Source organism: Metschnikowia bicuspidata (assembly GCF_001664035.1).
Source record: "Metschnikowia bicuspidata var. bicuspidata NRRL YB-4993 chromosome Unknown METBIscaffold_1, whole genome shotgun sequence".
NCBI lineage: Eukaryota > Fungi > Ascomycota > Pichiomycetes > Serinales > Metschnikowiaceae > Metschnikowia > Metschnikowia bicuspidata.
In genome coordinates, this window is record NW_017387731.1 from 5,179,658 (window position 1) to 5,207,114 (window position 27,457).

At 44.8% G+C, this 27,457-nt stretch overlaps 15 protein-coding genes across 15 annotated transcripts; 9 read left to right on the top strand and 6 right to left on the bottom strand.

Moving 5' to 3' along the window:
• ARC35 (Arc35p) lies at nt 1-1,542 on the top strand. Its single transcript, XM_018854352.1, has one exon. It carries the CDS (start codon nt 445-447, stop codon nt 1,468-1,470), a length of 1,026 nt encoding a protein of 341 aa, XP_018714949.1. The 5' UTR covers nt 1-444; the 3' UTR covers nt 1,471-1,542.
• Nucleotides 1,543-1,613: 71 nt separating this feature from the next.
• METBIDRAFT_77257 (mitochondrial 37S ribosomal protein uS12m) lies at nt 1,614-2,138 on the bottom strand (the record flags this gene model as incomplete). Its single annotated transcript, XM_018858666.1, has 1 exon — nt 1,614-2,138. One exon carries the CDS (start codon nt 2,136-2,138, stop codon nt 1,614-1,616), a length of 525 nt encoding a protein of 174 aa, XP_018714950.1.
• Nucleotides 2,139-2,501: 363 nt separating this feature from the next.
• On the top strand, nt 2,502-2,855 carry ACP1 (Acp1p; the record flags this gene model as incomplete). The annotated part of the gene is made up of 1 exon (XM_018853811.1): nt 2,502-2,855. The coding sequence occupies one exon, from the start codon at nt 2,502-2,504 to the stop codon at nt 2,853-2,855; it is 354 nt and encodes a 117-aa protein (XP_018714951.1).
• Nucleotides 2,856-3,143: 288 nt separating this feature from the next.
• METBIDRAFT_133809 (ubiquinol--cytochrome-c reductase subunit 10) lies at nt 3,144-3,746 on the top strand. Its single transcript, XM_018854349.1, has 2 exons — nt 3,144-3,352; nt 3,493-3,746. The coding sequence occupies exons 1-2, from the start codon at nt 3,344-3,346 to the stop codon at nt 3,712-3,714; spliced, it is 231 nt and encodes a 76-aa protein (XP_018714952.1). The 5' UTR covers nt 3,144-3,343; the 3' UTR covers nt 3,715-3,746.
• Nucleotides 3,577-6,135, bottom strand: RTT101 (cullin). Its single transcript, XM_018855693.1, has one exon. It carries the CDS (start codon nt 6,058-6,060, stop codon nt 3,778-3,780), a length of 2,283 nt encoding a protein of 760 aa, XP_018714953.1. The 5' UTR covers nt 6,061-6,135; the 3' UTR covers nt 3,577-3,777.
• A 122-nt stretch (nt 6,136-6,257) lies between these two features.
• METBIDRAFT_37988 (uncharacterized protein) lies at nt 6,258-6,899 on the top strand (the record flags this gene model as incomplete). The annotated part of the gene is made up of 1 exon (XM_018856940.1): nt 6,258-6,899. One exon carries the CDS (start codon nt 6,258-6,260, stop codon nt 6,897-6,899), a length of 642 nt encoding a protein of 213 aa, XP_018714954.1.
• A 126-nt stretch (nt 6,900-7,025) lies between these two features.
• RGD1 (Rgd1p) lies at nt 7,026-8,975 on the bottom strand (the record flags this gene model as incomplete). The annotated part of the gene is made up of 2 exons (XM_018858667.1): nt 7,026-8,812; nt 8,960-8,975. The coding sequence occupies 2 exons, from the start codon at nt 8,973-8,975 to the stop codon at nt 7,026-7,028; spliced, it is 1,803 nt and encodes a 600-aa protein (XP_018714955.1).
• CHS7 (Chs7p) lies at nt 8,921-10,506 on the bottom strand. Its single transcript, XM_018854353.1, has one exon. It carries the CDS (start codon nt 10,262-10,264, stop codon nt 9,332-9,334), a length of 933 nt encoding a protein of 310 aa, XP_018714956.1. The 5' UTR covers nt 10,265-10,506; the 3' UTR covers nt 8,921-9,331.
• A 79-nt stretch (nt 10,507-10,585) lies between these two features.
• MDM34 (ERMES complex subunit) lies at nt 10,586-12,725 on the bottom strand. The gene has a single exon (XM_018855694.1). It carries the CDS (start codon nt 12,425-12,427, stop codon nt 10,748-10,750), a length of 1,680 nt encoding a protein of 559 aa, XP_018714957.1. The 5' UTR covers nt 12,428-12,725; the 3' UTR covers nt 10,586-10,747.
• Nucleotides 12,726-13,474: 749 nt separating this feature from the next.
• Nucleotides 13,475-13,966, top strand: METBIDRAFT_36748 (glutathione peroxidase; the record flags this gene model as incomplete). Its single annotated transcript, XM_018856773.1, has 1 exon — nt 13,475-13,966. The coding sequence occupies one exon, from the start codon at nt 13,475-13,477 to the stop codon at nt 13,964-13,966; it is 492 nt and encodes a 163-aa protein (XP_018714958.1).
• Nucleotides 13,967-14,014: 48 nt separating this feature from the next.
• Nucleotides 14,015-17,543, bottom strand: METBIDRAFT_134373 (chromatin-remodeling ATPase). Its single transcript, XM_018854361.1, has 2 exons — nt 17,203-17,543; nt 14,015-17,120 (listed from the first exon to the last, which is right to left on the bottom strand). The coding sequence occupies exons 1-2, from the start codon at nt 17,260-17,262 to the stop codon at nt 14,064-14,066; spliced, it is 3,117 nt and encodes a 1,038-aa protein (XP_018714959.1). The 5' UTR covers nt 17,263-17,543; the 3' UTR covers nt 14,015-14,063.
• Nucleotides 17,544-17,825: 282 nt separating this feature from the next.
• METBIDRAFT_34952 (uncharacterized protein) lies at nt 17,826-19,091 on the top strand (the record flags this gene model as incomplete). The annotated part of the gene is made up of 2 exons (XM_018856543.1): nt 17,826-18,349; nt 18,509-19,091. 2 exons carry the CDS (start codon nt 17,826-17,828, stop codon nt 19,089-19,091), a joined length of 1,107 nt encoding a protein of 368 aa, XP_018714960.1.
• A 332-nt stretch (nt 19,092-19,423) lies between these two features.
• Nucleotides 19,424-21,409, top strand: YVC1 (Yvc1p; the record flags this gene model as incomplete). Its single annotated transcript, XM_018858668.1, has 1 exon — nt 19,424-21,409. The coding sequence occupies one exon, from the start codon at nt 19,424-19,426 to the stop codon at nt 21,407-21,409; it is 1,986 nt and encodes a 661-aa protein (XP_018714961.1).
• A 324-nt stretch (nt 21,410-21,733) lies between these two features.
• METBIDRAFT_134064 (uncharacterized protein) lies at nt 21,734-26,177 on the top strand. Its single transcript, XM_018854355.1, has one exon. The coding sequence runs from the start codon at nt 22,057-22,059 to the stop codon at nt 25,696-25,698; it is 3,642 nt and encodes a 1,213-aa protein (XP_018714962.1). The 5' UTR covers nt 21,734-22,056; the 3' UTR covers nt 25,699-26,177.
• An 80-nt stretch (nt 26,178-26,257) lies between these two features.
• RHO2 (Rho family GTPase) lies at nt 26,258-26,821 on the top strand (the record flags this gene model as incomplete). Its single annotated transcript, XM_018853812.1, has 1 exon — nt 26,258-26,821. One exon carries the CDS (start codon nt 26,258-26,260, stop codon nt 26,819-26,821), a length of 564 nt encoding a protein of 187 aa, XP_018714963.1.
• Nucleotides 26,822-27,457: the final 636 nt, after the last annotated feature.

The following is a 27,457-nucleotide window of genomic DNA, read 5'->3' on the forward strand; positions in this document are numbered from 1 at the left end:
GAAATCAATGCCCCCCAAAGCCATCATGGACAATCGACGCTATTGAGACGTCCAACTGCGAAAAGCACGCAGACGGGCGCAGCAGTAACGTAAGGTTTGTGAGAAGGTTTATAATCCAGCACCTATTTTGAACACCTGGAAGAAAATAATGAGTCCCAAGTGGCGCAAAATTTCTGATTAATTGTTCATGATTTTTGACATTTTTCTTCTGCCACCTGTTATTTTCATTGACTTTGCCTTCTATAGATGCTCCCGCTAAAAGTCGAGCGATAGGAGTGGCCACCGCAAGTGAGAGTTCGAGTGCAACAAGTGCAGTACGCTAGCTGCGAGAGGCACAACAGTGAGGAGCACCCCAATCTAGGTTCAACAGTCTCGCTAGACAAAATTCCCGGCATCGATTGACCGTAGAGTTTTGCCGAAAGCATAGAAAAAAGCGCAATTTCAATGTTGCAAATTGACCAGAGTAATCTTTTGATCGAGAAAACGTTGACGGAGCGGGTCTTTGTTGACCCTGAGGCCCCGCCGAAATCGTTGGACAGAATTATCTCCGACTTCGACTTCACGACCTACCACATATCAACATTTCCAGATGACAAGGCGTTATTGTTGATATCTGTTTACTTGCAATGTTGGGACGACTTGCTGAAGTACGGCGTTTCGGCTTACTTGGATAAGAAATATGCCTCCTTCTCACAGTACTTGACGATCTTGCCCAAGGCAGATGTGGAGACAGGCTATAATTACTCGTTTGTGTTGAATCTTTCCGAGTTGACTACTGCACTGGAAGACATCAAGAAAGAGGTGGTGCTGGAGTTGGCCTTGTTGAAAAGACACGCCATTGCCTCTGCTTTCGAGAAGGCGTTTCTGCGTTACGACGAGCTAGCCGAACAATACGCCAACTCGAACACTTATGCCGAGGATATTCAAGCCGAGTTGTTTAACGAGCCCACGCTTGTGATCAAGTACCGCGGAGAGGACGAGTGTATCTTTATCAAGCCCTCATTTGACAGAGTCACTGTGATCTTCTCAACCACTTTCAAGGACGACACGGACAAGATATTTGGCAAAGTGTTCTTGCAAGAATTTGTTGACGCCAGAAAGAGATCGGTGCAAACAGCCCCACAGGTGTTGTACACCGATAAAGAACCACCTTTGGATATCCAGAACGTGACAATGAAGCGTCTGGACTCGGACAACAAGGGATATGTGACGTTTGTGTTGTTCCCACGGCACCTTGTTCGTGGTGAACGCAGAGAGAACTGTATATCACACATACAGTTCTTCAGAAACTACTTCCACTACCACATCAAGTGTGCCAAGGCATACATGCACTCGAGAATGAGATTTCGGGTAAAGGAGTTCTTGAAGGTCTTGAACCGAGCCAAACCCGAAAACATCGACGATGAAGGCAAGACGTTGGAAAACAGGAAGACTGCAAGCGGCAGAAAATTTGATTCGGGGCGTGCTTGAGTTGACAGGTGCGCTCTGCAGCAGATTGACAACAGAGGCAAACAAAGGAGAGGATACTAGAGGAGAGGATACTAGAACTGTACTCAATCATCCACTGTAATTCTATTGGTTGCTTTATTTACAAGAATGCATCACTATGACTCCTAAGCCTTGGGCTTCTTCACACCGTATTTCGACCTCGACGTAGATCTATTGGCAACACCAGCCAAATCAAACGCGCCTCTCACCAAACGATACTTAACACCCGGAAGATCCTGCACTCTTCCACCTCTGACCAAAACGACGTGATGCTCTTGCAAATTGTGGCCTTCTCCAGGAATCAAGCACGACACAACATTCCCGTTGGTGAGTCTGACTCTGCAACACTTTCTCTGGGCGGAGTTCGGTTTCTTCGGCTTGACGATCATCACCCGGATTACCACACCCTTCTTAAACGGGTTGTTCTGTAAATGGGGGGCTTTCGAAACGTATGGCTTTACGGGTTTGCAGTGTCTGCCACTCCTGATCTGGTTCAACGTAGCGTATCCACTTTGCTGGCTGATGATGCTGGAAGCGATTGGCATGCGCAGAAAGAACGTGGGCTTCGTGAATGAGACAGTGGGCCGTGGGGCCATGATCAACAGGCGTGTCTGGAGACCAGCTCTAAAACCTAGTAAACTTCTGAACATGATGCGTCTTAGCTCTCGGTGCAACGGTGTAGGTGTTGGTGGAATAACTTTAGTGAGAAAAAAAATACACAGCCTGCAGAGGGTCCATGAGCGGAGGGCCTGGGGGAGGAGCACTGGCAAAGGACAGTCCTGGACGGGGTGAAAAATACCTTGTCTGCTTCTATGGCACGTTCCCAATATATTCCTAAAGAATAGATCCCATTTCCAGGAAGTTGCAAATCAGCCGTATTTGTTGGTGCAATTTTGCTTCTGCTTGCACCCATTAGTCAAAGGTCGTGTTCTCCTCAGTTTGCATCCTCCACTGAGATCTCTCCAATCCACAAGGTCTTGCACACGAACCCGCTTACACACCACCATATAGTCATGTTCAGAGCCATTTCTTCTAGGGCCCTCAGGTTGTCTACTCCCGTTAGACTTTCTGCCATTGCCAGACCACAGATCATTCGTACTTATGCCGGATTTCCAGCTTTGACCAGAGATCTCGCAAGAGAGAGAATCTTCGAGTTGTTGGAGGGCTTCAGCAAGTGCGAGGGCAAGGAAATTACTGAGGCTTCTTCTTTCAGCCAAGATTTGGGTTTGGATTCCTTGGACGTTGTTGAGGTGGTCATGGAAGTTGAGCACGAGTTCAACATTCAAATCCCAGACCACGAGGCAGACACCTTGAAATCCGTGGGTCAAACTGTTGACTACATCTTGTCTCAGCCTGACTCCTGTTGAGCTGACTGCTTACATGAGCTATCTGGTTTCATGGCTTCTTTCGATGTATGAAGCGCATATCAGCATAGCTCTATGGTCAAAGAAAAAGCACTACTCCTCGGTCAGCGGATACTTCAATGAATGTGACATTCTTCGAAAAGATTTGAAAGTGCTTATATATATTAATCAAACGCATTAAAGTTAGACACGCTGCTTTCTGGCTTTCATATGAAAGCCTACGTATTAAAAAAATGACACAGATGGATATTTGGTATCCAGCCCTCAAAATTTTGAACGCGCCGATTTTGGAATTGCATAAATCGTCGAAGGAAATCACTACTTGTTTACAGATGATATCACTGGGTTGGTGCTTGAAGTTTCCAACCTACTCTGTCGCTCAGCATACGCACGTGACCTTCAAACCGACCAATTGGTGCGCGGTAAAAAAAGGCACTGAGAATCAGAACTGCACGGTCTGTTGAACGCTTTTATCCATAACATATACAACAATGGTTGCTGTACGTATCTTGCGTAAATTCTGAAAGCCCTCTCAGGATTTTAGGAAATTCTCCAAAAATGTGAAGATTCCATATATGTTGTCTATTTCTCAAGTGAAGAGGAGTGCGCTTTTCAAGGCTCAGCACTAACATCCATTTAGTACATCAGAGGACCAGCTTACAAGGTTGCCAAGTCAGGCTTTAACTTATCGGTTGTCAAGGCCTATAGCACTAGCTTGATGGCATGGGGTGTCGGTGGTGCCGCTGCTGTTGCTACTTTCACTGACGGTGTCCCATTGTTCAAGAACACTTTCTACACCAAAATCCCATACTTTGGTTCCCACTGGGAGTACAACCCAGACCCAGAGGATGTCCCTATCTAATTGTACTACCTCAAGTATCTTATCATTATATAATATATGCTAAATAACACTTTTGACATCGACTCACGGAATGTAGCTCAATGTCGAGCCCATGGCATCTCGCGCAATGTAGTCGGTCAGAATCAAGTACTCTATCTCTGCCTTGATTTCCTGGATATTCGTCGTGCCGCGAGGAGTTAGAACCTCGATCACTTTGCCTAAAAGCTGTGTGAATGGCAAGCTTTTATGCATCTTCATGATTCTGACAAGAGCTGACCGTGTTTCTGAACTGCGCCCTTGATGTAGGAGCTTCTTCGTACCTTCAATCACTACGGACTCTTTTTCTCTTCCCATTGGAAGTTTGATTTTGCCAGACTTGTCCTTGAAATCGTCGTTGAACGTGATCACGTCGCCATGTATCTTCAAGATGGGATACTTGTCTGTAGTCAAAGATGCTAATACCCTCCTGAGTATCTTTTCATCCATTCTAGTTGAGTGAAGAATGTATGTAAAAGACACGGTGTTGACTTCCTGAAATAGCATCAAGATGATGGCCTGCAGTAAGTTTACCTGTAGCTCTTTTGTTTCTGATGCAAAGCTTGTAGTCAACGTTATCTGGTGTAAAGTATAGTTTCTCCAATCGAGCACTTTGTGGTTTTCGTCGTTTTTTAAATGTGTTCTTTCAAATTCGGTAAGCGTCAGCTTAAGAGCGTGTGGGAGACAAATATCAGTTTCAAAACCAGGGATTTCCGGCCATACTTTCTTCTCAAGGACAAGAGCACTGAAGTCCATTTGAGGTGCGGAAGGAAAATGAAGATGACTAAACAGAGATTTGGAATTTGAGTAGTCTCTAAGCATGGCTCTCATCTTGAAATTCTCGTCGTTTTCCCCAACCACTGAGACAATTGCATCTACAAGCTGCTTCTCAAACGTGAAGCTAAAATTTCTGGCCATGAGAATTCGTTTCGAAAGGTCCTTTTCGTAAACAAATAAAAAAGCCAGCTTGTCTGGTATAAGCTTGAAAATGGTAATCACGTTAGCTTTTAGTTCAGAAAAGGTTTCCTCGGCCTTGCTTGCTTGCTTCATTGCACTGTCGCAATATTTGGAAAGATGAAGAGCTATAGTTGTGGCCAAATCCATTTTTCCGAAACTCTTTGTCAACGCTGTTCGGACTTCGAACTCAAAGGAATCTGATTTAAATCCCTTCTTGCAAATACGCATTAGATCATCCCATAGGTCGAGTATGCTTGGTATAACGTCTGATTCCAGACCGATGCTTTTCGATCGCGATTGTACGTACTTTCCCCATAATACAAGAAGAACCTTGGTGGAGTCAACACCGTAATCAGTCATTGAATTGTCGCAAAAGCATCTCACTGCTTCAAGATAATGTAGATTCTGTGGTTGAGTCAAAGCTGGAAGTGAAGGTTCCAAGAAGAGACTAAGCTCTGAAAGTAAAAACTTCCACTTTAATTTCGAATTTATTCTGTTCACGAGAACAGGGGACTTTGAGGCTCTCATGAGCAAAATACCATCGTCATTCATATTTCGTAGGAGCTCGAGAACGTAGTTTGTTTTATTCTTCATCCAAAGTTTCAGCAATTTAGTATAGTCCTTTATCATTATCGACTCCAAAGATGTGTTCACGTTTAAATTGTTATCAGGATCCATCTGTCCCAACGTGGTGATGAGATTTGTAGTGAGTTCAAATAAGCTATAGTTTGAGCGGTCTTTTCTCGTTTCAGCCAAGAGCAGAGATACTAAAGTACAAACTGGGTCGTTCGATTTTTGATACACATCTTCCGATGAGCTGTGTATCATCAGACGATCTACAAATTTGCGGATCCCGTACTCTCTGATGCATAGGTGTCTTGGATGGTGAAGGAGGTAGGATCTATCCAAGAAGAGAAATAATTGCAGAAGTAACATCAAACTTCTATCCCAATCACTGTATATTTTGAGAAATGATTTGGCAGTATCTACCATAGAGTTATCGGCCGAATTTTGAAGACACCCGGATAATCGAGGTAAAATTCCCGTCGAAAGAGCTTTGTCAATCTCGTGAAAGATGAATTCAGATAGCAGAGCCTGTTCTGAATGCTTAGCTATGCAGAGATGTTCAACATCTCGATATATAAGAGCATACAGATCATTCACTTGGTCACCATTCAAAATTTTCGATATTATCTCGTGCAATTGTGCCTTCAACTGTGTGATTCTGTGTTTGAAGTCTTCACTGTAGTGCTTTGCTCTCTTTGGATGGTAGGCATCGGGTGTAATATTCGGAGATCCTGAGCCCAAATGTGAGCCCGAAACTGAGCTAGCTGATGTATCCCCACCCATATCAAGTATGGCCAACTTCTTCATGAATTGAAAATTTGGAGGAATGAAATACAAAGTTCGCTAATACCCGAGTATTATTAGGCTTTGTATGACAGTGACTATATTATGCCCATATATAATTCTGATGGTCTATGGATGCGCGCGCGGGTGGATGGATATAGCTCGAGGTGTCATAAACAGGATCCCAAGTATTTTTTTGGTACCAGCAACTCACGAAAAGCATGAGCAAAGAACCTAAACCAGAAGCTGGCGGCGCATCCACAACCATAGATCACAAAACTTTATCTGCCACGTACAAGAAGAATGGATCATTCGATAATAAGAGGAAGATTCTCCTACAAGACTTCAAGAAGTCTCAAACACACTCTAATCTACTACTCAAGCTTAAGGTAATGGTAGAGTCAAAAATACGAAATGACCCTTCAATACTTTTGAAGAACAAAGGCAAAATTGCTGCTTTGATACAAGGCGAGGTGATCAACGGGAATTCGTCGGGCAGTAGTATTCTTAGTATAGTTGATAAAGACATTCAAGAAAAGATCATAGACTCCCCTGGTTTCCATCAAGAGCTCAAAGTGGAGTTAAAAGATATAAGGAGAAAACTTCTAGGGGTCACAGATGAGGACTATGCGAAACAACTAGAGAATGAACGCGTTCAAAAAGCAGAGGAAGACGCTAGAAAGGAACGGGAACGTGCTGAACGTGATCTGGCTTACAAAAACAACTTTAAAGTGAAGCAACTATCATTCCCCGCAAAAATTGTGAAGCCTCCCAGATTCAGCTTTCATCCCAAAAATCACAGAGAAGATGACATCGACAACTATAGGGGCTCGAATGGTATGAGTGGGCAATTGAGATATTGATGAGCCTGGATCTTCATGCAAAGTCTTGCAGTACCAATAACCTAGAAATAGCTCGAATTCCACATCACGGTATATTGCAGCTTACAATTTTGTCACTGCCCGAAGAAATACATATTCTAAGACCTCCTAGTCCGTCTCGAAAATCTCGTTTGCAATGAGCATCAACTCCTCTACAACCTTGCTCTTATAACTCAAATCCTGTGGCGACATTAGCTGGTCACACAAAATAGCTGGCCCCCAGATAATCGATAAAGACTTGGCGCTCATTCTGTTCGTGCTCTCGTTTGCGGCTACTTTGTTGAGATGGAAGATCAATGCCCGGAGAGTGAAATATGCCCCATCCGGTAAATTGTACACCAAGTGATGTAACTTCTTTGCGATGTTAAGCTCGTTGTTTGACTTGACTGTATCAATGAAGGCTTGGTAATACTCGGCTGTTAAAAGTGGCTCTGGAAGACATGTGAAGTAAAGCTTTAAGAGGGAAGCCGTACAGTAGATATCAGCATCTAAGACGTTCTCAGGATCTAAGTTGTTCCCAATTAATAAATAGTTTGCAAAGTTCGAGTCAATTGATTCCTTTAGACTTTGAACAGTCGTCTTATTGCCACTAGTTCTGTAGAGACCCTCTATATTCAACCCATAATTTTCAATGACATCAATGCACCTTTTGACTATCAAAGGAACGTTATCAATTCCTGCAAATTGAATAACCTCTTCGATAGAGACGCTGAAAGTGGGCTGTGCAGAAACTTTAATCAGGGAAAGCAGACGAGGACCCTTCAATTCTTCTGAGGCTGGATCTAGGGAATTGTAAGCATGAGCTGGGTTGCCGCTTTGGTCACTGAACGGTGGACTGGAAGTGTTTGACGCGAGCTCTGGAACTTGCTTAGAAGATCCGCTCTGCTGGATTTCCGACTCAGGGGCAAAAATTGTATTAGGACCATTAATGTTGGTGCTTTTGTTAGCACTGCTATTGAAAAACGGCTTAACTGGTTGGGTGATTTTGGAAAAAGATGGGTGAGCAATGTAGTCCACTGGCACAAGAGATTTGTTGGTGGATGATCTCATATTGGCTCGAAGATAATTGTATAAATCTAACTCGTTATCAATATCTGATGCAAGAGCCTTCATTGACAGCTTGTCACTTTGTAAAGGAGCGATTAAGACGCCAGAGTTCATGACGAGATTCTCGCTCCAAGTGGCAAATTTTTGAAGCTGGACACTCATTGCAATATCCAATTCCAAAATCAAATTCTTAAGTTTTTTTGAGTGCATTGGTCTATGAATCATCAAGATCTCATCTTTGATCTTGCGACTGTGTGAGACTTTAAGCTTGTAATCCAGATCTGCAGAATCGACCTTTCTTTGTAGTTCATCTTCTTGTTGTTCGGCGGTCTTATTCTTCAAAAAGGACTTCTTGTTTGGGTCTGAGGTTTTCAATTTTTCTAAGTCATCGCACAAATGGTAGTATTTTTGTTTTGCCTTATCAGCCAAAAGAATAGCATCGGAGCACTCTTTTTCCTTGCGCTTGCACTCCTCCTTGATCAGCTTTCTAGACTTTGAAACCGTATTCATGAGCGAGACAAGTTCATCATGCATCACGTTCAATGCTGTTACATATGAGCTTCCCACATTGTAAAGTTTTTCGTCAAACTCCACAATTGAATCAAATTTCTTAGCAAAGTTGTCAGTTTTCATCAGCCTGGACGCCTTCATATTCGAGCGCAAATTGGATGAGTACTTCTTGAGTAGACCATAGTGCTCATCCTCTATCATAGCTTTTCTTTTCACATATTTTGAAATCTCGTCACCTGTGTTTAGCGACTCCTTGAGTCTTGTCAACAACACCTCGAGAGCGCCGTCGCTATTCATGAACGACTGGATAGCTTCCAGCTCCAAAAGTTTGGCGCTATCTGCAGTAGTATTGTTACTTTCCGTTGAAGGAATCTCCGTCGAGTGTTGTGGCATATTGTGGCTGTGGGGACGGCCTGAAGACAATAGGTCAGATTTTCGTGTTTGTTTCCATGCCTTGCTTAAAAGGAAAACCCGTGACTCGCTGCGGCTCACAAGCTTCATGTGCGCATTTCCGCGTCATAAAGACATTCCACGACATACTAAGATTCAGACATTTTTGTTAATTATTACACGCTTTGAAAATGGGTCACTTTACTGTACTTATCTCTCTTCGCCATTGAGCTCTATGGTGTATGTAGCATGCATTTAACTGCTGTCACCACATGTAGCTACGATTGGATCTTTGACACGAGTGTGCACCCACCTCGTACATCATATCAATCCAAGGAATGTAAAAGGTCCTGGAGGAAACCAAAGGACGGGTTCTCTCGCCTCATATTTCGCCGATTTGGTTTCATGACAGCATTCTCAAAACTATCTTTTGTAGAACTATTTCCATTTCTACTATTTTGTAAACCTTAGTTAAAGTACTGGCTTTGGGACTTCTCGTGATTGTCTCCAAAGGGAGTAACTCCTCTTTCGACATTTGCCACAGAAAACTCTAAGTCTTCACTCGTGATCATGTCCCAAAACTTATAGACCATCATTATAGCGAAAGTGTTGCATAAAGTTCCAAAGAAGATACCATCCACATAGTGTGTGAGTCTGGAGCAGATCTGATAGTTGAACACGTAAACCAAAAGCTGGCCAACAACAAAGAAAAATGAAAACAAGACGATCGCACCTAAGTACCAGTAGGAGTCGAGCGCAAAGAACACCAAGATGAGCTGAGAAATAACGTAGGTGACCAAGATGATAGCGTTCAAAATGTATGTGACAACAAAGACACCGGTGGTGTCTGAGTTGGATAAAGAGCCCCAAGACTGGAACGTGGCCAAGGCGAGCACAAAGTTGATCACAAACCACACAATACAGATCAAGTATAAGCCGAACCTGGAAGTGCGTGACCCATCCTCCCAAAACTGAAAGCACAACACCCCGTTATACAATAGACATATACACACAGCCGAAACTATGCCGAGCTGTAATGCCACAAAGTAGGGGTAACTCTCAGATCCTGGCGGCGAAACTCCACAGTCCACCACCAACGACGAGATCGTCAAGGCCATGTAGAGATAGAAAAAACTCAACATTTCTGACCGGCCGATCGCGGTGTATTTGGACCTCACGTTGAAGATGATGATGAGTAGAATGATAAGCGTTCCAATGTGAATAAATGCATTTCCGATTTGGAAAATCATCGTATTGGCCAACTCGACGGACCGAGAGTAGCAGTCAGGAACCACCCCTGTACTGAAATATGTCGAGCCCTTCTCAGCGATTGGAGCTACGACCGAGCATATAGGAAGCCCGGTTTTTCCACAAATGGCTTCAAAACTCCCAAATCCCATGGTTTTATATTTTGAAGATGTAGTTGTGGAGAAAGCGAAAGTATATCTGCTTGAAAAACACTTTGAGGGATTTAGAGAAGAAATCTGATCTTTTAGCTGTGAGGGACAAAATCAACTCAGGGCCTCCTTTTTTTCCCTTTTTTTGACACTCGAACCTATGCGATTTCGCATACCTAAATCAGACGCACGATCGAAAACATTTTCCAATTCACGCCTCGCGCGGCAAGGCGAGTTTCTATTTTTAAAACTGCAATGAAACAATAGATCAAGAGAACTGAGGAAACCGCAACAAAAAGAAAACAATCACTAAAATTTCTCAGTGAAGCTGAAGATCATGTATTTGATAAAATGTAAAGGTTATACAGTCAAACAAAAGAAAATAAACGCAGTGGCCACTGCAACAAAATAACAACAAAATAGGAGAAGAAAATAGGCATAAATAAATCATTTCACGTAACCAAGACAGGTGATGTCTTGAGCTTCTCAGTATTTAACGCGAGGAGCTTGGTAGTATGGCGGTGGTGGATTCTCAAAGCAAGAGTCAACAAGTTTTCTAGAAAATGCCTCGTCATGCTTTGTGCGCAACTTTGTATCGTCAAAGCTGAACGCTGTGTTAAGCTTCTCATTGATGTGTTCGATGTCAACACGATTCATGGACTTTTTTACTCTCACCTTAGCATCGTGTGTCGTCTTTCTCGTGGAATCATTTCTGAGAGGCGAGCCGCATATGGCAGTCCCGGACGCGATATTGAGAAAAGAGCTACCTAAACCAACACCACCAACAAATGAAGAGCTTGTGTTCAAGGGCGAAGCTGAAGCGTGTTTGCTTGTGTGAGTAAAAATGTCATCCTTATGCCCGAGCGATGGATGAATAAGTGGTCTTTTTTGTGAATGCTTGACAGGAGTTGGCTGGTGAATCGAGTTACCCTGGTCCTCATGTACAGTTGACGTATCTGAAAGGTCACTAGAATTGACATCCCCGAAAGTTCCCAGGCTCTCCATAGGACTTTCTTTTGTTTTGTTAACTAGTTCAGAACTCAAGGGGCAATCTTCTGTATTGAGAGCACGATCAGAAGTGCTATCCTTGGAGCACTTTTTGGATCCCTTACCAATCTTGATGATTCTTCTCTTTGCACGTTTCACGTCGGTGTTACCCGATCTGAATGATTTCGTTTGTATCGATGAGATCTCCTTGAGAATATTGTCAACTTGCTTGAAATCGGTATTCACAATGAGCTCAACAGGAAGACTGTTGTCTTGTTGAGAGACACCCAAAGTTGGAGGCAAATTCAAGTTCGAGTATAAAGAATTCGCCAAAGTTGGATAGTAGTCCCTATTAAACTTCTCCAAATGATTTCTTTGAAGTGTTTTCTTGAATTTGGGAATATTCAACTCGAGAGTTTCACGTGAACTATAGAGTTTGGCAAGCTTCTTGAGGTTGCTTGATGCAACATTCTCAAGCTCTAATGGATCAGAGAGAGCGGACGGGATTTGATCCTTAAGATGATCCTTGAGGTTATTCATGAAGTCATTTTTCTTAAATGACGACGTATACTTCAAAGAGTACTGGTGAATCAATGTCGGAAGAGTCTCTCGAAACAAGTCTCTGATCTGATTTTCGATTTGTGTCTGGAGAAAATTTGACAACACCTGGACAGTATCAAAAGTGGAGCTCACTTTAATGGAATCCAATGGGTCATTCCGGAACACAAGCGTAAGACCTTTGGTTTGTGAAAACACAATGATGCCTATCCCAGATATTTTGATGTCGCTCAACTTTAAGTCTAAAGGAATATTGAATGGCTCAGTAGACAACAAAAACTCAGGCGTGACAAAAGAAGAGTCATCAACTAATTCTTGATCGCGGGAGTTATCACTGTAGATTTTCAAAGGATTTGCTTGCACTTGTGTGTGAAGTGTCAAGTGGAAGTCCCCATCATAGTTGATTTTAAAGATGCCTCTAAATCGGTCTTTATCGAGCTCACCGATTTCTAATATTTCGAAGTCAGGGGCAATCTTCCCGAAATTCAAATCCTTGATGGTGATGTCAGAAGCAAGTATGGTAGGCCGTTTCCCAGAATTTAGCGCCCCAGTTAATAGCTCTGTAGTCCAGTTTCTCAAGGAGTCTGTTTCCAATGTGTTCCAATTAACATTGAACGACATGGTGGGTGAAATGAACTGGCTAAGAGTAGGATATTAAGCAGGGAAAGTTGCGCTCTCAACAGAGCATTGAGTTTGTAGTGGGGTTGTCGGCAGATCCAAAAATGGCAAACTCAATTGTGTAGAACACTCACCCGATATGAAAAATAGCTATGTTGGCAGAAATGAAATAGAATGCTGGTTTGCCAAAATGCCAAAGTAATGTAGACTGAAAAAACGCCTTCAGGTATGCAGATTTCTTGGACAGATAGAGGTTTAGAAAGAGTCGTGGTATCCTTCTGGAAGAGGTGGTGAAGGTGAGAGCAAAAAAAAAAAGAAGGTGGTGTACGACCGACCGGAGGCAGGAAACCCCAGACTCTTTGTCGCGGCCCGATGGAGAAAGTAACGCAATAATGGGTGTACTTTCTGGTACTATTTTCTGAACCTTACAATGTTAACCAATTTGATTAATATATGATTTTTCTTTGAAGAAGCAAAAATTGCAAGAAAAGTGTTTTCTCTCTTATAATCTAGAATTCCTTGCAGCGCAATGTATGATTTACAAAGGCCATTTTTGAATAAAAAACAGATTATTTTCGCGTGTTGTGTTTATTTTTGTTCACCAAGTTTGATCTTTTGGCATGACAATCTCATTTCAAGGTCAAAAAGCGCAGGTACTTTCACACTTAAAACTTATTTCTAACTTCTGATTCCCTACTGCTCGATTCTGCTTACTAACACATAATTTGTATGAAAATTGACTATAACCAACTCGTTTAAGAAAAGACCCGGCCTACCCCGGCCTACCCCGGCGTTACAGTGCTCGATTTAAACTTTTCTGTGGACTGAATAAGCACCTTTTTTTATGGCCGAACAACGAGTTAAACAAGTTCATTCAAGAAGAATCCACATGTAAGAAAAAAAAATTGTGGAATTCTGAAATGGCTTCATGAAGACTTGGACTACATTGCTTCACGTGACACACGTGACCCTATGAGTTTATGTCACTTCCAAACTGCGGGACAACGCATAATCAAGTGGATATATACATTTTCATTCACACATCGAGAGATGCAAGATGACACATTTTACTCATTGACCGCAAGTCATGTACCCGGAAAAACATACAGCTTTGATCTGCTAAAAGGCAAGGTCGTTCTTATCGTTAATGTCGCTTCTTTATGCGGTTTCACCCCACAGTACAACGAGTTGCAAGCTCTCTACCAGAAGTATCAGGGCAAAGGACTTGAAATATTGGCATTCCCATGCAATCAGTTCGGCAGTCAAGAACCATACGATAATGCTCATATACAAAAGTACGTCCAATCACATTTTAATGTCTCTTTTCCAATTCTATCCAAAGTGCTTGTGAATGGTAGAGGAGAAGACCCTATATACCGTCATTTGAAGCTGAAAAAGGCAGGGGCTCTAGGTTTTTGTGGGGTTCGTTGGAACTTCGAAAAGTTTCTTGTCGATCGCAATGGCGATGTTGTCGCCAGGTTTGATACAGTTACACCTCCAAAAACACTAGAACCAATGATTGTTCGACTCCTTGCTGCGTGATGTTATGGGACGATCATGAAGTCATCGTACAGATTAAAAATTCATGTATGTATTCATATGCTATTTGCCAACTTTATGTCTTAACATGGAAATGAAACTATCTTGCCCTGCTCCGCTTTTTCGGAGCGCTCTTGGCAGTACTTGTCTCCAGCTTTCTCTTTGTCTGTCCTTCCTTCTTTGCAGATATGGTCTGATCAGGATTGATTTCCTTAGTAATACACGCAAGCAATGTTGTACACCTTCTGGATAATTCTGATGTAGTTCTCGACTGTAGGAAGAAATCAAATCTAAGAAGTGGACTCAGTCTGATAGCATCGCGAATTCTCTCGAATAAATCTGGGCGATCCAATCCGAAGCGATACATCTGTACGATTAAAAATCGATCTTCTTCCTCTGTGAATGTCTTCTTGGTTGTGGCAGCCGGAGAATATTTGAGAACAAGCTCTTGTAAAGGATACCTGTAAGTAGCAAGTTTCCGGCGAAGGCTTTCTTTCTGAAGCTTGACTTTGGCAATTTTGTCCTCGCCACTCTCTATCTGACTGATATATCTTTCAAAACCATCGATTTCCTCATATCTTGTCCAAAAAGCTTGAGCATACTCTCGGACTTCTTCAATTGTTTTTTCCTCGAATTCAGCAGCGATAAGTGCAATTGCGTTTCTACCATATTTCGATGAAGTCAGAATAAAATGAGTAAAATCCCGTCTGTTCCAATGACCAAAACCTTGAGTCAAAAGTTCTTCCTTCATCTGCTTCTCCTCATCAGTCAATGCTCGAGAATTGAGTATTTCCTCTTGCTCCAACTTTTGTTCTTCTTCTCGCTCAGCTAAATCTTTTGGAGTCCCGCTCTTCAAGGGGACGACATAACCAATTTGTTTGCGGTAAAAATTCTTTTCCATGTCGTGGAGCTCTAAAAGTTTGAGGGGGAGGAACTGATGATCATAAATCACTAGCTGTTTTGGTGGTCTAGGACCACTCTTTTGAGCTGGTTTGGATCCTGCGCTTAAAACGTCCTTGTAGTACAGATCAATTGAATAATTTTCTTTTCTCTCTCTCTTTGCTGGGTTAATCCAGCCGTGACCGATAGCCGTGATGGCAGTAGGTTCTTTTTTCTTGAAGTTCTCTCCATTCCACTCGTACACAGACTCATCATTTGTAAAATTTTGAAGAGCATTCAAGTCCAACTTTTCGTACTTCTTGTTAAGTTCTTTGGTCTTTTTGTCGGATTCCGCAAGTAACGCCTCGATGTCAACGTCCCCCTCTTCAGAATCATTCTGTGAATTAAAGATTTGTGCTGCACCAAATTGAATCATATCCAACAAGTCATCCTTCGATGCAACTTTACTGTTTTGCTGACCACCGGAATTTATGCCACCACTGTTTCTTCCTTGTTGAATCACAAGTTGATCTAATCTTAATTTTTGAGTGGCTCTCTCCAAAACCTTTTCCTCGATGGCATTTTCGGTGATAAATCTGAAGACTTTCACCTGCTTGGTCTGTCCAATTCTATGGGCCCTATCCATTGCCTGAAGATCAGCTTGTGGATTCCAGTCACTGTCAAAGAGGACAACGATATCAGCCGAGGTCAAGTTGATACCCAAACCACCAGCTCTGGTAGTCAAAAGAAAAACAAATTTGGACGATTCTGGTGCATTATAGTCATCAATTGCTTGCACTCTGTCCGCATGATCAGTTTGTCCATCGATTCTGCAATACTCAAAAGATCTGAACATGCAATAGTCCTCAAGAATATCAAGCATTCTCGACATTTGAGAGAAAATCAACACTCTCGATCCCTCTCTTTGAAACTTCTTCAAGATCTTGTCCAAGATAATCATTTTTTTTGAATTGTACACGAGATGCTCATCTGTCGTGAATGGCGGGCCTGGCTCTGCGCCTTCGAAAAGATAAGGATGATTGCAGCACTTTCTCAACTGCATGACAATGTTGAGCAATCTTGTCTTGGACTCCTTCTTCCCGTTGGCTCCGTTGACAGCGTCCAAGTCTTTTTCCAACAACTTCTGATACCATTTTCTTTGCATGTCAGACATGGCAATGTAAACATTCATTTCTTGTTTCGGCAAGAGTGACTTCTCGACGTCTGACTTGATACGGCGTAGCAAAAAGGGCTTGAGAACCTTGTGCAATTGCTCGACAATCCCTTCCTGCTTCTCACTGGTGGCTTCGCTTTCCTCGGGATTAAACCACAGGTCAAAGGCATTGCTATCACCAAAAACATCAGGCAAAATGAAGTTAAGCAACGCCCACAATTCGTGCAAATTGTTTTGTAACGGAGTACCCGTAATCAAAAGCCTGTTCTTGGAGTGGAACAACCTGATGATCTGAGACAACAAAGACTCCTCGTTTTTAATTCTGTGGGCCTCATCAATAACAATGTATTGCCAGTTGAATTTGCGGAACGATGATTTTTCACGAATGACGATCTCGTACGAGGCGACGACCACGTCAAAATCGCATGCCAACAAGCGATTGGCAATGAGATCTTGTCTTTCTTCCTTAGTGCCCTGTAAGACCAAGACGCGAACGTCTGGGGTCCACTTCTGGAATTCTCTAGCCCAGTTGTCCAAGGTCGACTTTGGAGTAATGACGATATGCGGTCCCTTAATGTTCTTGTGGTATCTCAAAAAACCCAAGAATGAGATGGTTTGTAAAGTCTTTCCAAGACCCATCTCATCAGCAAGAATGCCCGAGAGGTTATTCTGATATAGCGAAATTAACCAGTTCAAGCCCTGGATCTGGTAGGGACGAAGTTCCCCGTGGACATAGCTGGGGCTTTCGGTAAACTCAGTGATGTCGCTGGACGCCTTGTCTGTTTTCAAAAGTTCAGCATCCTCCTCCTTCTCGGTTTTTCTTCTTCTGTGTGATCCGTTAGCAGCCAGTTGGCTTGGCTTGGTGTCGTTGTGCAAATGCTGCAAGACTTCTGCAAACACAGGGTCGGATTTTGCTCTGGAGTCAATGAAATGCTGGAACAAATTCGTCAACCCCAAGAGATACTTAAACTTGGAAACAGTCTCGCCCACATCGATCTTGGGCTTGTGGTCGGGGGCAAAATAATGCTCCTTGTTCTCGGGCTCGATGTTCGAGAGTTCGGGGCCGGTGCTCGACCCGGAAGTCACCACATCTTCATTGACGCTCTGTATGAATTGTTAGTAATTTTGTTCTGAGGGCCAAATCGGCTTTGGCGCTTCGAAGCGTCGGTGCAAACAGGCTACGTACCTCCAGAGGCGAGCTCACGTCTAGCTCTTCGATTGGATTTGTTTTTTGGTCCAGCATCATTGGGTCTGTTTCTGCGTATGCCTGGAGGAAAAAGGCGGCACTTTCTTCTGTGCTTTTTGCGATAAAAGAAACCGGGGTAGCAGGGGCGTAGTTTTGAATTGCCCTATGGAGTATCAACTTTTGCAAAAAGTATGTTTGGAAAAACTAGAGAACAAGGCCCGAAGACTGCCAGGCGTTGCTAGCTATGCGCGCTCGATCTCACTCTATTGCAATATCGGTACGCGGCCGCCTGCACAGTGGACAGTTTGAATCTGAATGCCTGAGGCCAGCTAGGATTTTGGCACTGGCAAAAAGATTTAACTTGCGCCAGAAAAAAAGGAAAAAAAAAATACTCGGAGGCATATGATTGGAGTTAAATAGTGCTTGCAGGTTGGTTCATGCAAGCTCTTCGTGAGGAAGGTTCTTATTGACCTGGCCACAGAGCAATACTCCTGTACCCTGGAGGAGAAAGCGGGTCACATGATATACTTCAGGTCCTAGATTGGGTTTGGAAGTTGGCCATAAATGGCACAGATATAGATTTCGGATTGACCAGGTCGCTCTCCTCGCATGGATTATTCGTCATGTGCATAGAAAAACCAAGTAAAACGCAGATCACCGCAGGCCGGCTATCGGGTCCAGCGGCCTCAGAAAACCCAAATCTCCATCCACCGGGATCACAGCCACTACTGCAGCCCGGGCAGATTCCTCCTCTGCGCCGAAAAAAGCCCAGTGGTGCTGATCCGTTTATCGAGCTGTATGTAAAACGGGACTGCTCCGAGTTATCTTTGGATGTGGCCCAAACGCAGCCGTTCTGGAAGTTCCATGTTCTCAAGTTTGGCCACTGCCTTTATCTCACCACGAACCCGACCTTGCGGCACTTGCACTGCCGAAATGCGCCCGGGTACTTTGTCCAAGTTTGTGACGGCCCTTGCGGATTCTCCATGATATTTGAGGATATTTCCACGGGCGAAGAACTAGTGAAAATCGATAAATTAACAGACCGTTGCAGCAACCAGTTCATGTTCCACGTGCGGAAAAACAGACACGTGAAAGACGGCCGATTTCAAAAGAGCACAAGGAACGGTAATGCTGAGTCTCGTGCTCTGTCTGACATAAAATCAGAACACACCAAACCTTCACAGCTCAAAGAGCCGGAACATACAAAGCCGGAACATACAGAGCCAGAACATGAACAGTCACCGCAACTACCTCCCAGAATTCCTCGCCTGGATTGGCTGGACGCTTTTCTGGGGGTAATGAAGAGAGAGCCCATTCCTCAAGAATTGCTCCCGGCCACTCCAACTACGCCGATGCTCAGCTACTCTAGCCAAATGATTGACGGGCTTCTGTGGAGCGTCGGGTCACTTCCCCAGTACCGCGAGTCCAGAATCAAGTCCCAGGAAATCAAATACATCGCGAAGAAAAACGTGTACTTTCACCGGTGCTTTGGCGATATATCCCGATATCCTGAGTATGATGTGCCGCCTGCAATGGCTGTCTTCCGCGAATGTGAGTCTGGGTCGAGAAAACGAGCAATGAGGCAGTTGAATCGGTTTCTGCAGGCGGGTCACGAATTGTCTTCTAAACTGCTGAAACTCCCTCCTGCCAATGTTTCGCCTTATGCCGAAATCACGCTGTACTACAAGGGTGGGGACGGAGTGTATTTCGACAAAGTCCCTGCTGATGACGAGCCAGATCACCACCACAAACTTGGATGGGTCACAGTTTACGATGACCCGCATGTCTTTAGCAAACAGGGGATGTTTGATCTAGTCGTGGCATTGACCACGGCCATTGGCTACGAGAGGAATCTTGCATTCGAAGCCAGTAACAGTAACTCTTCGTGAGGCCTTTCCGGTCTTTAAGCAAGCCATAATCTATGAGAGAGACGTTTTTTACCTGAGCTGCAAACGATGCAAAGAGAGAAAACCACCATGTAATTTGTCATGAGACGTGACTGGGTCATGTCAATATCCCTAGCTTAGGTTTAGTCTACTCGTCGCGGGAAACACGCACGTCTAGGAAATGTGCGTGGGGGGCATATGCATTCTTGACCCGAGCAAACAAGATCCACTTCTTCCACATTGCTTGCTTTTCATTTGAATATATGGCCTCTATTTATTTGTCAACCATCTGTTCAATTTTGGAGATCCATTGAGTTTCTAAAGATTTCAAAAAAATGGCCAGCGAAGAAGAAAATCGGCGTCCTGAGCGTCTTTGCCCCAGAGGTAAATGTGCCAATTCCCGTCAGACTCTACGCGTCGCTATAAACCTAAAAACATTGATCGATCAGGTGGTCCCAACAACACTTCACGAAAAAGAAATCACCGATTCTCATTCACCCGTATTGAATAGAAATGTGATCGAACTCGTCTACCGTGCCGCAGGCGGGGCTGGCGACGGGAAGAAGGGCACCACATCTTATAAGTATAGATCGTGTTTGGTGTTTTCTTTGTTGAAAGTTACTGGATGGTACTGGCAACAGGCAGAATATGAGCTATCTGATAACGAGCTTTATTCTTTGAGAGCTACCGCCGCCCAAACGTTAGCTGCAATTCTCATTGAGGAGGCCCGAGACGACGAGTTCCTCTTTTTGGCCATGCTTTGTCATAGATACCTGATGCACGTGTGCGAAAAGGACTCTAGCCCTGTAAGCGCGTTGGAACTCGCTGTTGATATGCACTCTACGATTGTAATTGGGTCCTCAGGGTATCAGAGATGTATAAAGTGGCTCTGGAGGGGCTGGATTGTACAATCTTCTGAAGACCCACAATCTTACGTGCTATACCGAGGGGTTTCCTCGTCTCGAATCTGGATTCATTTCAATCCTGAGAGAATTAAAACACCTGCGTACCAGAACAAGTTGGAGATTATTGTCAGCTTCTTATACTTGACTCTTTACACCTTTATTCTCAATACCAACCAGGTGGAGACCAGTCCGGTCAATATCGCGGAGGGAATATTTTATGTGTTCACGTTGGGCGCAATATTAGACGAGTTGACTAAGCTTTATCACGTCGGGTTAAACTATATTGGCTTCTGGAATGTCTTCAACGATACGATGTATGGCATCATAAGTGTTGCTATTGCCTTCCGTTTTGTATCGTTGTCAAATCACGGCAGGGTGAGAGATCACTATGATGAAATGAGCTTTCGTATACTATCATGTGCAGCGCCCTTGATGTGGTCTCGCTTGTTATTGTATTTGGATGCACAACAATTTGTTGGTGCAATGCTTGTCGTCATCAAGACAATGATGAAGGAATCCATTCTCTTCTTTGTGTTGTTTGCAGTTGTGATTCTTGGGTTCTTGCAAGGGTTTTTGGGTCTAGATGCGTCCGACGGAAAGTCGGAAGCCACCAAGAAAATATTGGCATCGTTGATCAATGCCGTTATTGGGGAGGCTGGGTTGAAGGACGTGCTGGACCTTGTGCCTCCATACGCCTCGGTGTTGTACTACATCTATTCATTTGTGCTCACTGTTATTTTGATGAACATCCTCATTGCTCTTTACTCGACATCATATGCAGCCATTGTGGAAAACGCCACTGACGAGTACTTTGCATTGGTGGCGCAAAAGACATTGAGGTACATCCGGGCGCCAGACTCAAACTTGTATGTGCCCCCTTTCAACCTCATTGAGACGCTTTTCATGCCGTTGTCTTACATCATCTCCGCGAGCAACTACAAAATCCTCAACCATTACACTATGCTCATTCTATATTCGCCCATGTTGATGTACATAACGGTGGATGAGCTTTCGAACGCGAAAAGAATCCAGTACAACCGGTTCAGGGGTGTGGCAGACGATGCCAACGAGATCAATACCGAATGGGACTTGACGGATGGCTTCGACGATGATATAGACGGCTCGGGATGGGAGAACATCCGAAATCATTCTGTTGAGGTCAACCGCGTGGTGCAGAATCAAAGAGCAGCAGAGGCCGAAGATCCCGAGTTTTCAATCGACCTCGATGAGTTCCACAGGGATATTCAGAAACTGGCTCAACCTGTAATGAAGGCTAGCGATATGGGGATTAAATGGGAGTTATTTGGCCTCTACCAGAAAATAGAGGAGCTTACAAGCTTGGTCTCGGCCGTGGTAGAAGAGAACAAAGTGCTCAGAGAGAAGGCCTCGGGCGAAGGCAAAGATTCTGCTACGTGATCCCCACTCTCATTATGAGAAAAAAACAACAACGCTAAGAAGTCTAGAGTTATTTCGACCAGAGACCAGAGAGCCATACTTGCTTCATCCAGCACGGGTCCTGTTGCTCGCGGATTCAGCGCTGCGCGCACCTACTTCCTAAATGGGGTAATACTCCTGCCAACTTCATGAACAACCCGTCATTTTCTTGAGGATTGATGTGTTAATATTCCTTTCTGTTGATTGCGCTCTCAGAGATTTTAGATATATGTTTCCGTCCGCGGAGCGCCAAGTTGTGGGCTCCTTGCGCAGCGAAGTCCACACTAGTTCCCACGTTCCTGGCCCTGGGTGCCGTCTCTCACTGCGCCGCCCCGCCCGAGCGCTCGACCTGTAGAGCGCGGTAAGACATCCCTACCTCCACATACACACACCTAGTGAGAAGTTCACACGAGAAAAGCTTTTGTAGGACGTCATAGAACACTCCATCAAAAGAGGCCGGATTTCCCCTTTCTTTCATTTTGGACCCAGTGTGACAGGAACTCTAGAACTCTGACGGCAGCTACGCTTCTCAATTCCTCACGGCGCCACACACACAGGTCCACGCTCGCCTGCCCAAAAGCAAAAACCAGAAGAAAAAACTCAAATAGGCACATCCTCCGGAGAATGCCATGAAGGAGCACACTCAAGGCAACCGCTTGATCACCGGCTCAAATTGCTACTTCGACTATGAGACCCTGGATGAACACAAACACACGGGGCAGCCGCTGCAGAGGCCCCCGCCGCCACTGGAGCCCATGGCGCCACGAATGCCTCAGACGGCCGGGGCCCTAGAGCCGAAAACGCCCACGAAAAAGAAGAAAAAGAAGAAGAAAGGCAAGTCTGCCGCCGACGCCACGGGCGGCACTGTGCCGGCAGTCACAGGTGCGCAGTTTTCGGTCAACGACGTGTCTTTGGCAGATCCCGACGCAGACTACCCGGAATCGCGGCTCATCAAAGTGGGCCCGAACGGAGACCTCATAGTGGAAAGCCTAGACGACGAATTCCCGCGGCAGCCAGACGAGGGGTTTGCGAAGAGAATGGTGCCGCCGGTGCTGTCGATCCCACGGAAATTGGCGCACAAGATCCTCGCCTTTGACGGCGATCAGCAGCAGTTCTGGGATGAGTTGTCCGTAGAAGCACAAAAGCAAATGTTTACCATCGACGCTACAGCGATCACTGAGAGTGTGCGCCAGCAACAGAAGGACCTCGCTTCCCGAAACATACAGGCCGACGGAGCACCTAGCCATGAGCACCTGTGGACACATAACTCCCACTCCAAGTGCTATTGCTCGCGATGCGAGCGGAACGACTTGCATATCCTCAACATCATTGACGAAGGGTTTGACACGTACATGGAGGAGCTCATCGAAGGCTTGTGGGAACAGTTCGAACTACAGTACCACGACCTAAAGCCAGGGACCAAGTTCATTGACGTCACATCTGCTGAGAATGTTCTCCATGACAAATACATCGAGGCGCAAAATATTCAGCGATTTGCTGAGATCAAGCAAATTGAAACTGCTGGGGCCAATGCAGGGGAGATGTTGTCCACTGTGCGGAACTTGGAGCTCTTCTACTATATTGAGAACATCATCATTCCGATGATCCAACGCGAGTTTACAGCCCAAGCACTCACGACGCGGCTATCTGCTGAGGACAGGAGAGCTCAGTTCGATACCCTCAGCTGTGTTCACCAGATTCTACGCTTAATTCAGAGCCGAAATGATAGAAATCGCTTGCTAAGGGAGACCCAGGGAGAAGGTGTGCGCCCGCTAAGCCCCAAGGAATTCCGCAGAATGGCTGTGGCTGATAATCTTATTGACTGCCTCTATACGTTCCTGAAAGAAGGACTGCCGGGGATTTCAAAAGCTATGGAGTTCGTGAAGATCTTGTCCAGTGTCGGTCGTGCGGGAAGCCTCCAGTTTCCAGATGTCACTGAACAAATGTCTCAATTCGCTGACATGTTCGAAAGTGACGACAAGGCATTTATCGATTTGGTTGCCAAATGGAAAGCTTCAGAGTCAGACGAACACTTGGAACACGCAACTGAAGGTGAAGACGAAGGGGAAGAAGAAGAAAATGCCGAAGAAGAGCACTACGCTCTCAAAAATCCCTTCAGTCACTGCAAATGTGATTTTCATAACCAATTGTCTCACCAATTCACATCTGCACGAGCCAAAGCTTTAGCAGGAAAGCATGAACTGAATTATAATCCGGAATTTGAAGAGCACAATGATGTGGACGAAGAATTTGACGACGATCATGAGTGTGAACATGATCACCATGATAGCGATAATGAAGAAGATGACATTGATGATTCCATCGAAGATCCGGGTACTGATGAGGAAGAAGCCGAAGAAAGGCGATTTAAGGAATTGCGCGGGTTCTTTTTCATGGAAGCACGCAAGATCATTGTGAGAAGATTCCAGGAATCATACAAAAAGAGAGTATCCGACGACCGCACCAAAAAATTCATTGAAGAGCTCGAAGCAGAGGAAAATGCGAAGAAAGAAAAAGAACTCAAGAAGTTGAAACAAAAGGAAAAGCAGAAGGAAAAGAAACGTCTTCAACAACTTGAAAAGGAAGAGAAACGCAAACAGAAAGAAGCAGAGGAACAAGAGAAGGCTGCTCTCCTCAAGAAAAAGCAGGAGGAATTGCGCGCTGAGCAAAAACGTCGTGAAGAAGAATTGAGGCTAAAGAAAGAGAAGGAAAAATTGAAAAAGATCGAAGCCCTCAGACAAAAAGACCCTCCATCAGAAACCAAGAATACGACTGACACAGAAGCTCAAAGCAACTCACCAGCTAGAGATCATGCGAGTGACAGCTCATCAGTTGTGCTTGAAACGAAGAAAGCCCCGGGAAAGGAAAAGAAGAATAAAGTTACTCCAGAGTTGAAAACATCCACTTTCCCCCTGGAAGACTTACGCCATCCTCTAGACACCTCTACATCTTCTAGAGAGTCACCAGTTCCCTCGATTCCACAGCCTATATCTTTGAAGGAGCCACTGAGGCAAAATTCTGGGATAGATCCTCAACAACTGCTTTTAGGGAGCGATAAAGCTAAAAAACAACCGAAAGAGGAGGATAAAGTTTCGTTTATACCTCCCAAGAATCACTTACTTGAGCAATTATACCACGCTCGCCCAAGGACTGTCTCCACGACGTCCGGCGACTCCATTGATTTTCTCAATGAGCCTGGCACAGCCTCTAGGATGGGTACGAGCTACTCACCATCGAAAAAGTCAGTATTGGCTTATCAGCCAGACACATGGATTGCTGGTAACACCAACCTCTTTCCATCAGATGCTATAGTCCCCCCAAGTTTGGAAAGACCCCAATTTTTCGGCAACTCAAATGGTGCTTCTAATACGTGGACTGCCAGAAACCCACAAGATGCATTCAGTGTGCCCCTGCTTGCCTCTCCTTTGATGTCAGGTTTGCCATTATCCTCTTTGTGGAATCAGAAGTACCCGAGAGGTAATTCAATCTGGGGAGCCAGCAGTCTGGTCAATGCAGAAGCACAAACACAAAGTCTTTGGGGTTCGCAAACTTCACAGACCGACATACCAAAATCCAGCGCCTCGTCGAATTTCAACAAAGAGCTGGTGCAGTCTGCCGCTTTCAAAGCTGTCCAAGAAGTTCACAGTTCGGCAGCAACGAATAGTGGATCATCACCTGCGATGAGGATATTTCAGACAGTAAAAACAATTATGAATGACTCTTCTATAAAAATGTCCGAGTTTCTTCTGGCTCTACACTCGAGCACGAAGTACCAGTTTGAAATTGTTTATGATGACTTCGGTAGCGTGACCGACATTCATGCTAGTATTCAGCCCGAGCGCATATTTGGAGCATCTTCAGTGGTGAATAGATCGCCGTCACCTCAGCAGACTCATATTCCTCCTTTGTTTCACTCTCAGCCAACTTTCAATCAACGTGAACATGGCGTCAAGTTTGCCGGGTTTGTGCCTAGTCCGCTACCGGTGAGTCAACCTATGAGTCAGCCATCTTTTCAACCGGGTTTGAACCCAGACCCGTTTCCACCTTCCACAGGGCCCTTTCAACCATCGCTTGCGATGAACCCACCATTTTTGCCAAACACCCGCGCCCCCAACCTGCAGATTCTGGCCCCGGAATCCTCCAGGCTTCAGCAGGGCTCTTTACACGGATCTAGCGAAAATGTAAGTCAATTTGACTCCAGCATTTCGGGAACTATGCAAGGTTCTTTGAGTCAGCTTGGGATTGCCCAGATGCGAAACGGAATTTGGTGATGCTCAATCTTGATGACTTTCAATCTTAATGACTTCAGGCGCTGTTTGATAGGAGAACTGTGCTAATAGATATACTACGTCTGCTCTTGTGAATCTCTAAATTATACGCTATTAATTTAATGCCAGAATCTCCAGCTTCGTTGATTTGTTTTAGATTCTGAGCCACAGGTCGCGAATCTGGCCCTGTGCCGCGCGTCCTGAAGTCAGGTGACGACCCGGCCCGCGACCCTCAGCCGCGCAGCAGCTTGTAGACTGGGAAATGGAGCGAGACTTACACAGAGTTCAAGTTCTACGAAAATAATCAGCTGAAAAGTTGAAAGAGTTGGTATTACGCTTTTCAAGGGAATCTTTTTCCCACTTTCACATTCTGCCTTCATACGGATCATTGTTGTCATTGTCCTGGGGACTTATTACTTGCAAACCAAGCAAAAGAAAAGCCTCTGTTTCGTACTTTGAAAGCTTTTCTACGTGTTTTCATTGACGGGCGACTGCATTCGACAAGTCTGAAACATCTACTTAGGACAACGGCCGAATCATATCTGTAGAGTATCCTGCAAAAATGCAAGATGCAACCCGAAGGAAACTTGTGATTGTTGGGGATGGAGGATGTGGAAAAACGTCACTTCTTTACGTGTTTACTCTTGGCGAATTCCCAACACAGTATCATCCCACAGTTTTTGAAAATTACGTGACGGATTGTCGGATAGACGGCAAGCCTGTGCAGTTGGCGCTATGGGATACAGCCGGCCAAGAGGAGTACGAAAGACTACGGCCGTTGAGTTACCACAACTCTCACGTAATATTGATTGGATTTGCCATCGACGTGCCAGATTCACTAGAAACCGCCCGCACGAAATGGGTCGAGGAAGTTAGACGCAGTTGTCCCGAAACGCCATACATTTTAATTGGCTTGAAGAAAGATCTACGTATAAGCGTGCGAGACCGGGCGCGGTTCGTTCAAGCAGACTCGGGTGAGGAAGTCGCGAAGCAAATTGGGGCCAAGCAGTATATGGAAAGCTCCGCTCTCACTGGCGAAGGCGTTGACGATATCTTTGAGGTTGCTACACGCTTAAGCCTCGTCCATGGCGAGGCACCAAGTCCTTCATGCTGCGCAATTCTATAGGACCGATTCTTTAGGACGAATTCTTTAGGACCGGGGTCGAGGACTGGAGGTGGAAACAAAGGTCGTATCGGTGAGCTCTCACTGGACCTTGGATTGATCAGGGCGCGGAACTCTATGCACCCGCATGGTGAAACAGTCCACGAGCAAGCCGCGAAACTCCGGGTCGATTTTTTTCCATGGAACATATTGGTTGCTGGGAAAACCGCAACTGCTGGAACACCAACGTCATTTTTCGGCACCGCCCAGAACAGGCGGATCATGCTTGCTTGGCTCCGCCCTCGATGTTTTTGATATTCCTTGAAGAACGACTTGATTTTTATTTCCGAAATACAGTTGCCAAGACCACGACTGGCGCGGACGCGTGGATTTTGCAGTCGCTTGAATTGCTCAAATGATAGCGTTCTGAAAGGTAAGACAAGGTTGTATTCGTATTTCTGCATAGACCGAGCTCAGCAATACTTTCGCAGGCCTCACGCGCCAGGCGCTCTTGAGCAGCCCCACATGACGTCTTTATACAGGGCCCTCCTTATGGTTGCTATTACGATGCACGAACCAGTAATATATAAATAGTGTGGCTGTCTTGTGAATTCATTTACTCCACATTTTTCACATCAGCTCAGACAATCTTCACAAACA

What these genes read in the sequence shown, in the direction of transcription:
- RTT101 (XM_018855693.1), bottom strand. Translation starts at nt 6,060, where the DNA reads ATGAAGAAGTTGGCCATACTTGATATGGGTGGGGATACATCAGCTAGC.
- MDM34 (XM_018855694.1), bottom strand. Translation starts at nt 12,427, where the DNA reads ATGTCGTTCAATGTTAATTGGAACACATTGGAAACAGACTCCTTGAGA.
- CHS7 (XM_018854353.1), bottom strand. Translation starts at nt 10,264, where the DNA reads ATGGGATTTGGGAGTTTTGAAGCCATTTGTGGAAAAACCGGGCTTCCT.
- METBIDRAFT_134064 (XM_018854355.1), top strand. Translation starts at nt 22,057, where the DNA reads ATGAAGGAGCACACTCAAGGCAACCGCTTGATCACCGGCTCAAATTGC.
- ARC35 (XM_018854352.1), top strand. Translation starts at nt 445, where the DNA reads ATGTTGCAAATTGACCAGAGTAATCTTTTGATCGAGAAAACGTTGACG.
- METBIDRAFT_134373 (XM_018854361.1), bottom strand. Translation starts at nt 17,262, where the DNA reads ATGATGCTGGACCAAAAAACAAATCCAATCGAAGAGCTAGACGTGAGC. An exon ending in ACGTGAGCTCGCCTCTGGAG is followed by an intron (nt 17,121 to 17,202) that starts GTACGTAGCCTG and finishes CAATTCATACAG; the next exon opens with AGCGTCAATGAAGATGTGGT.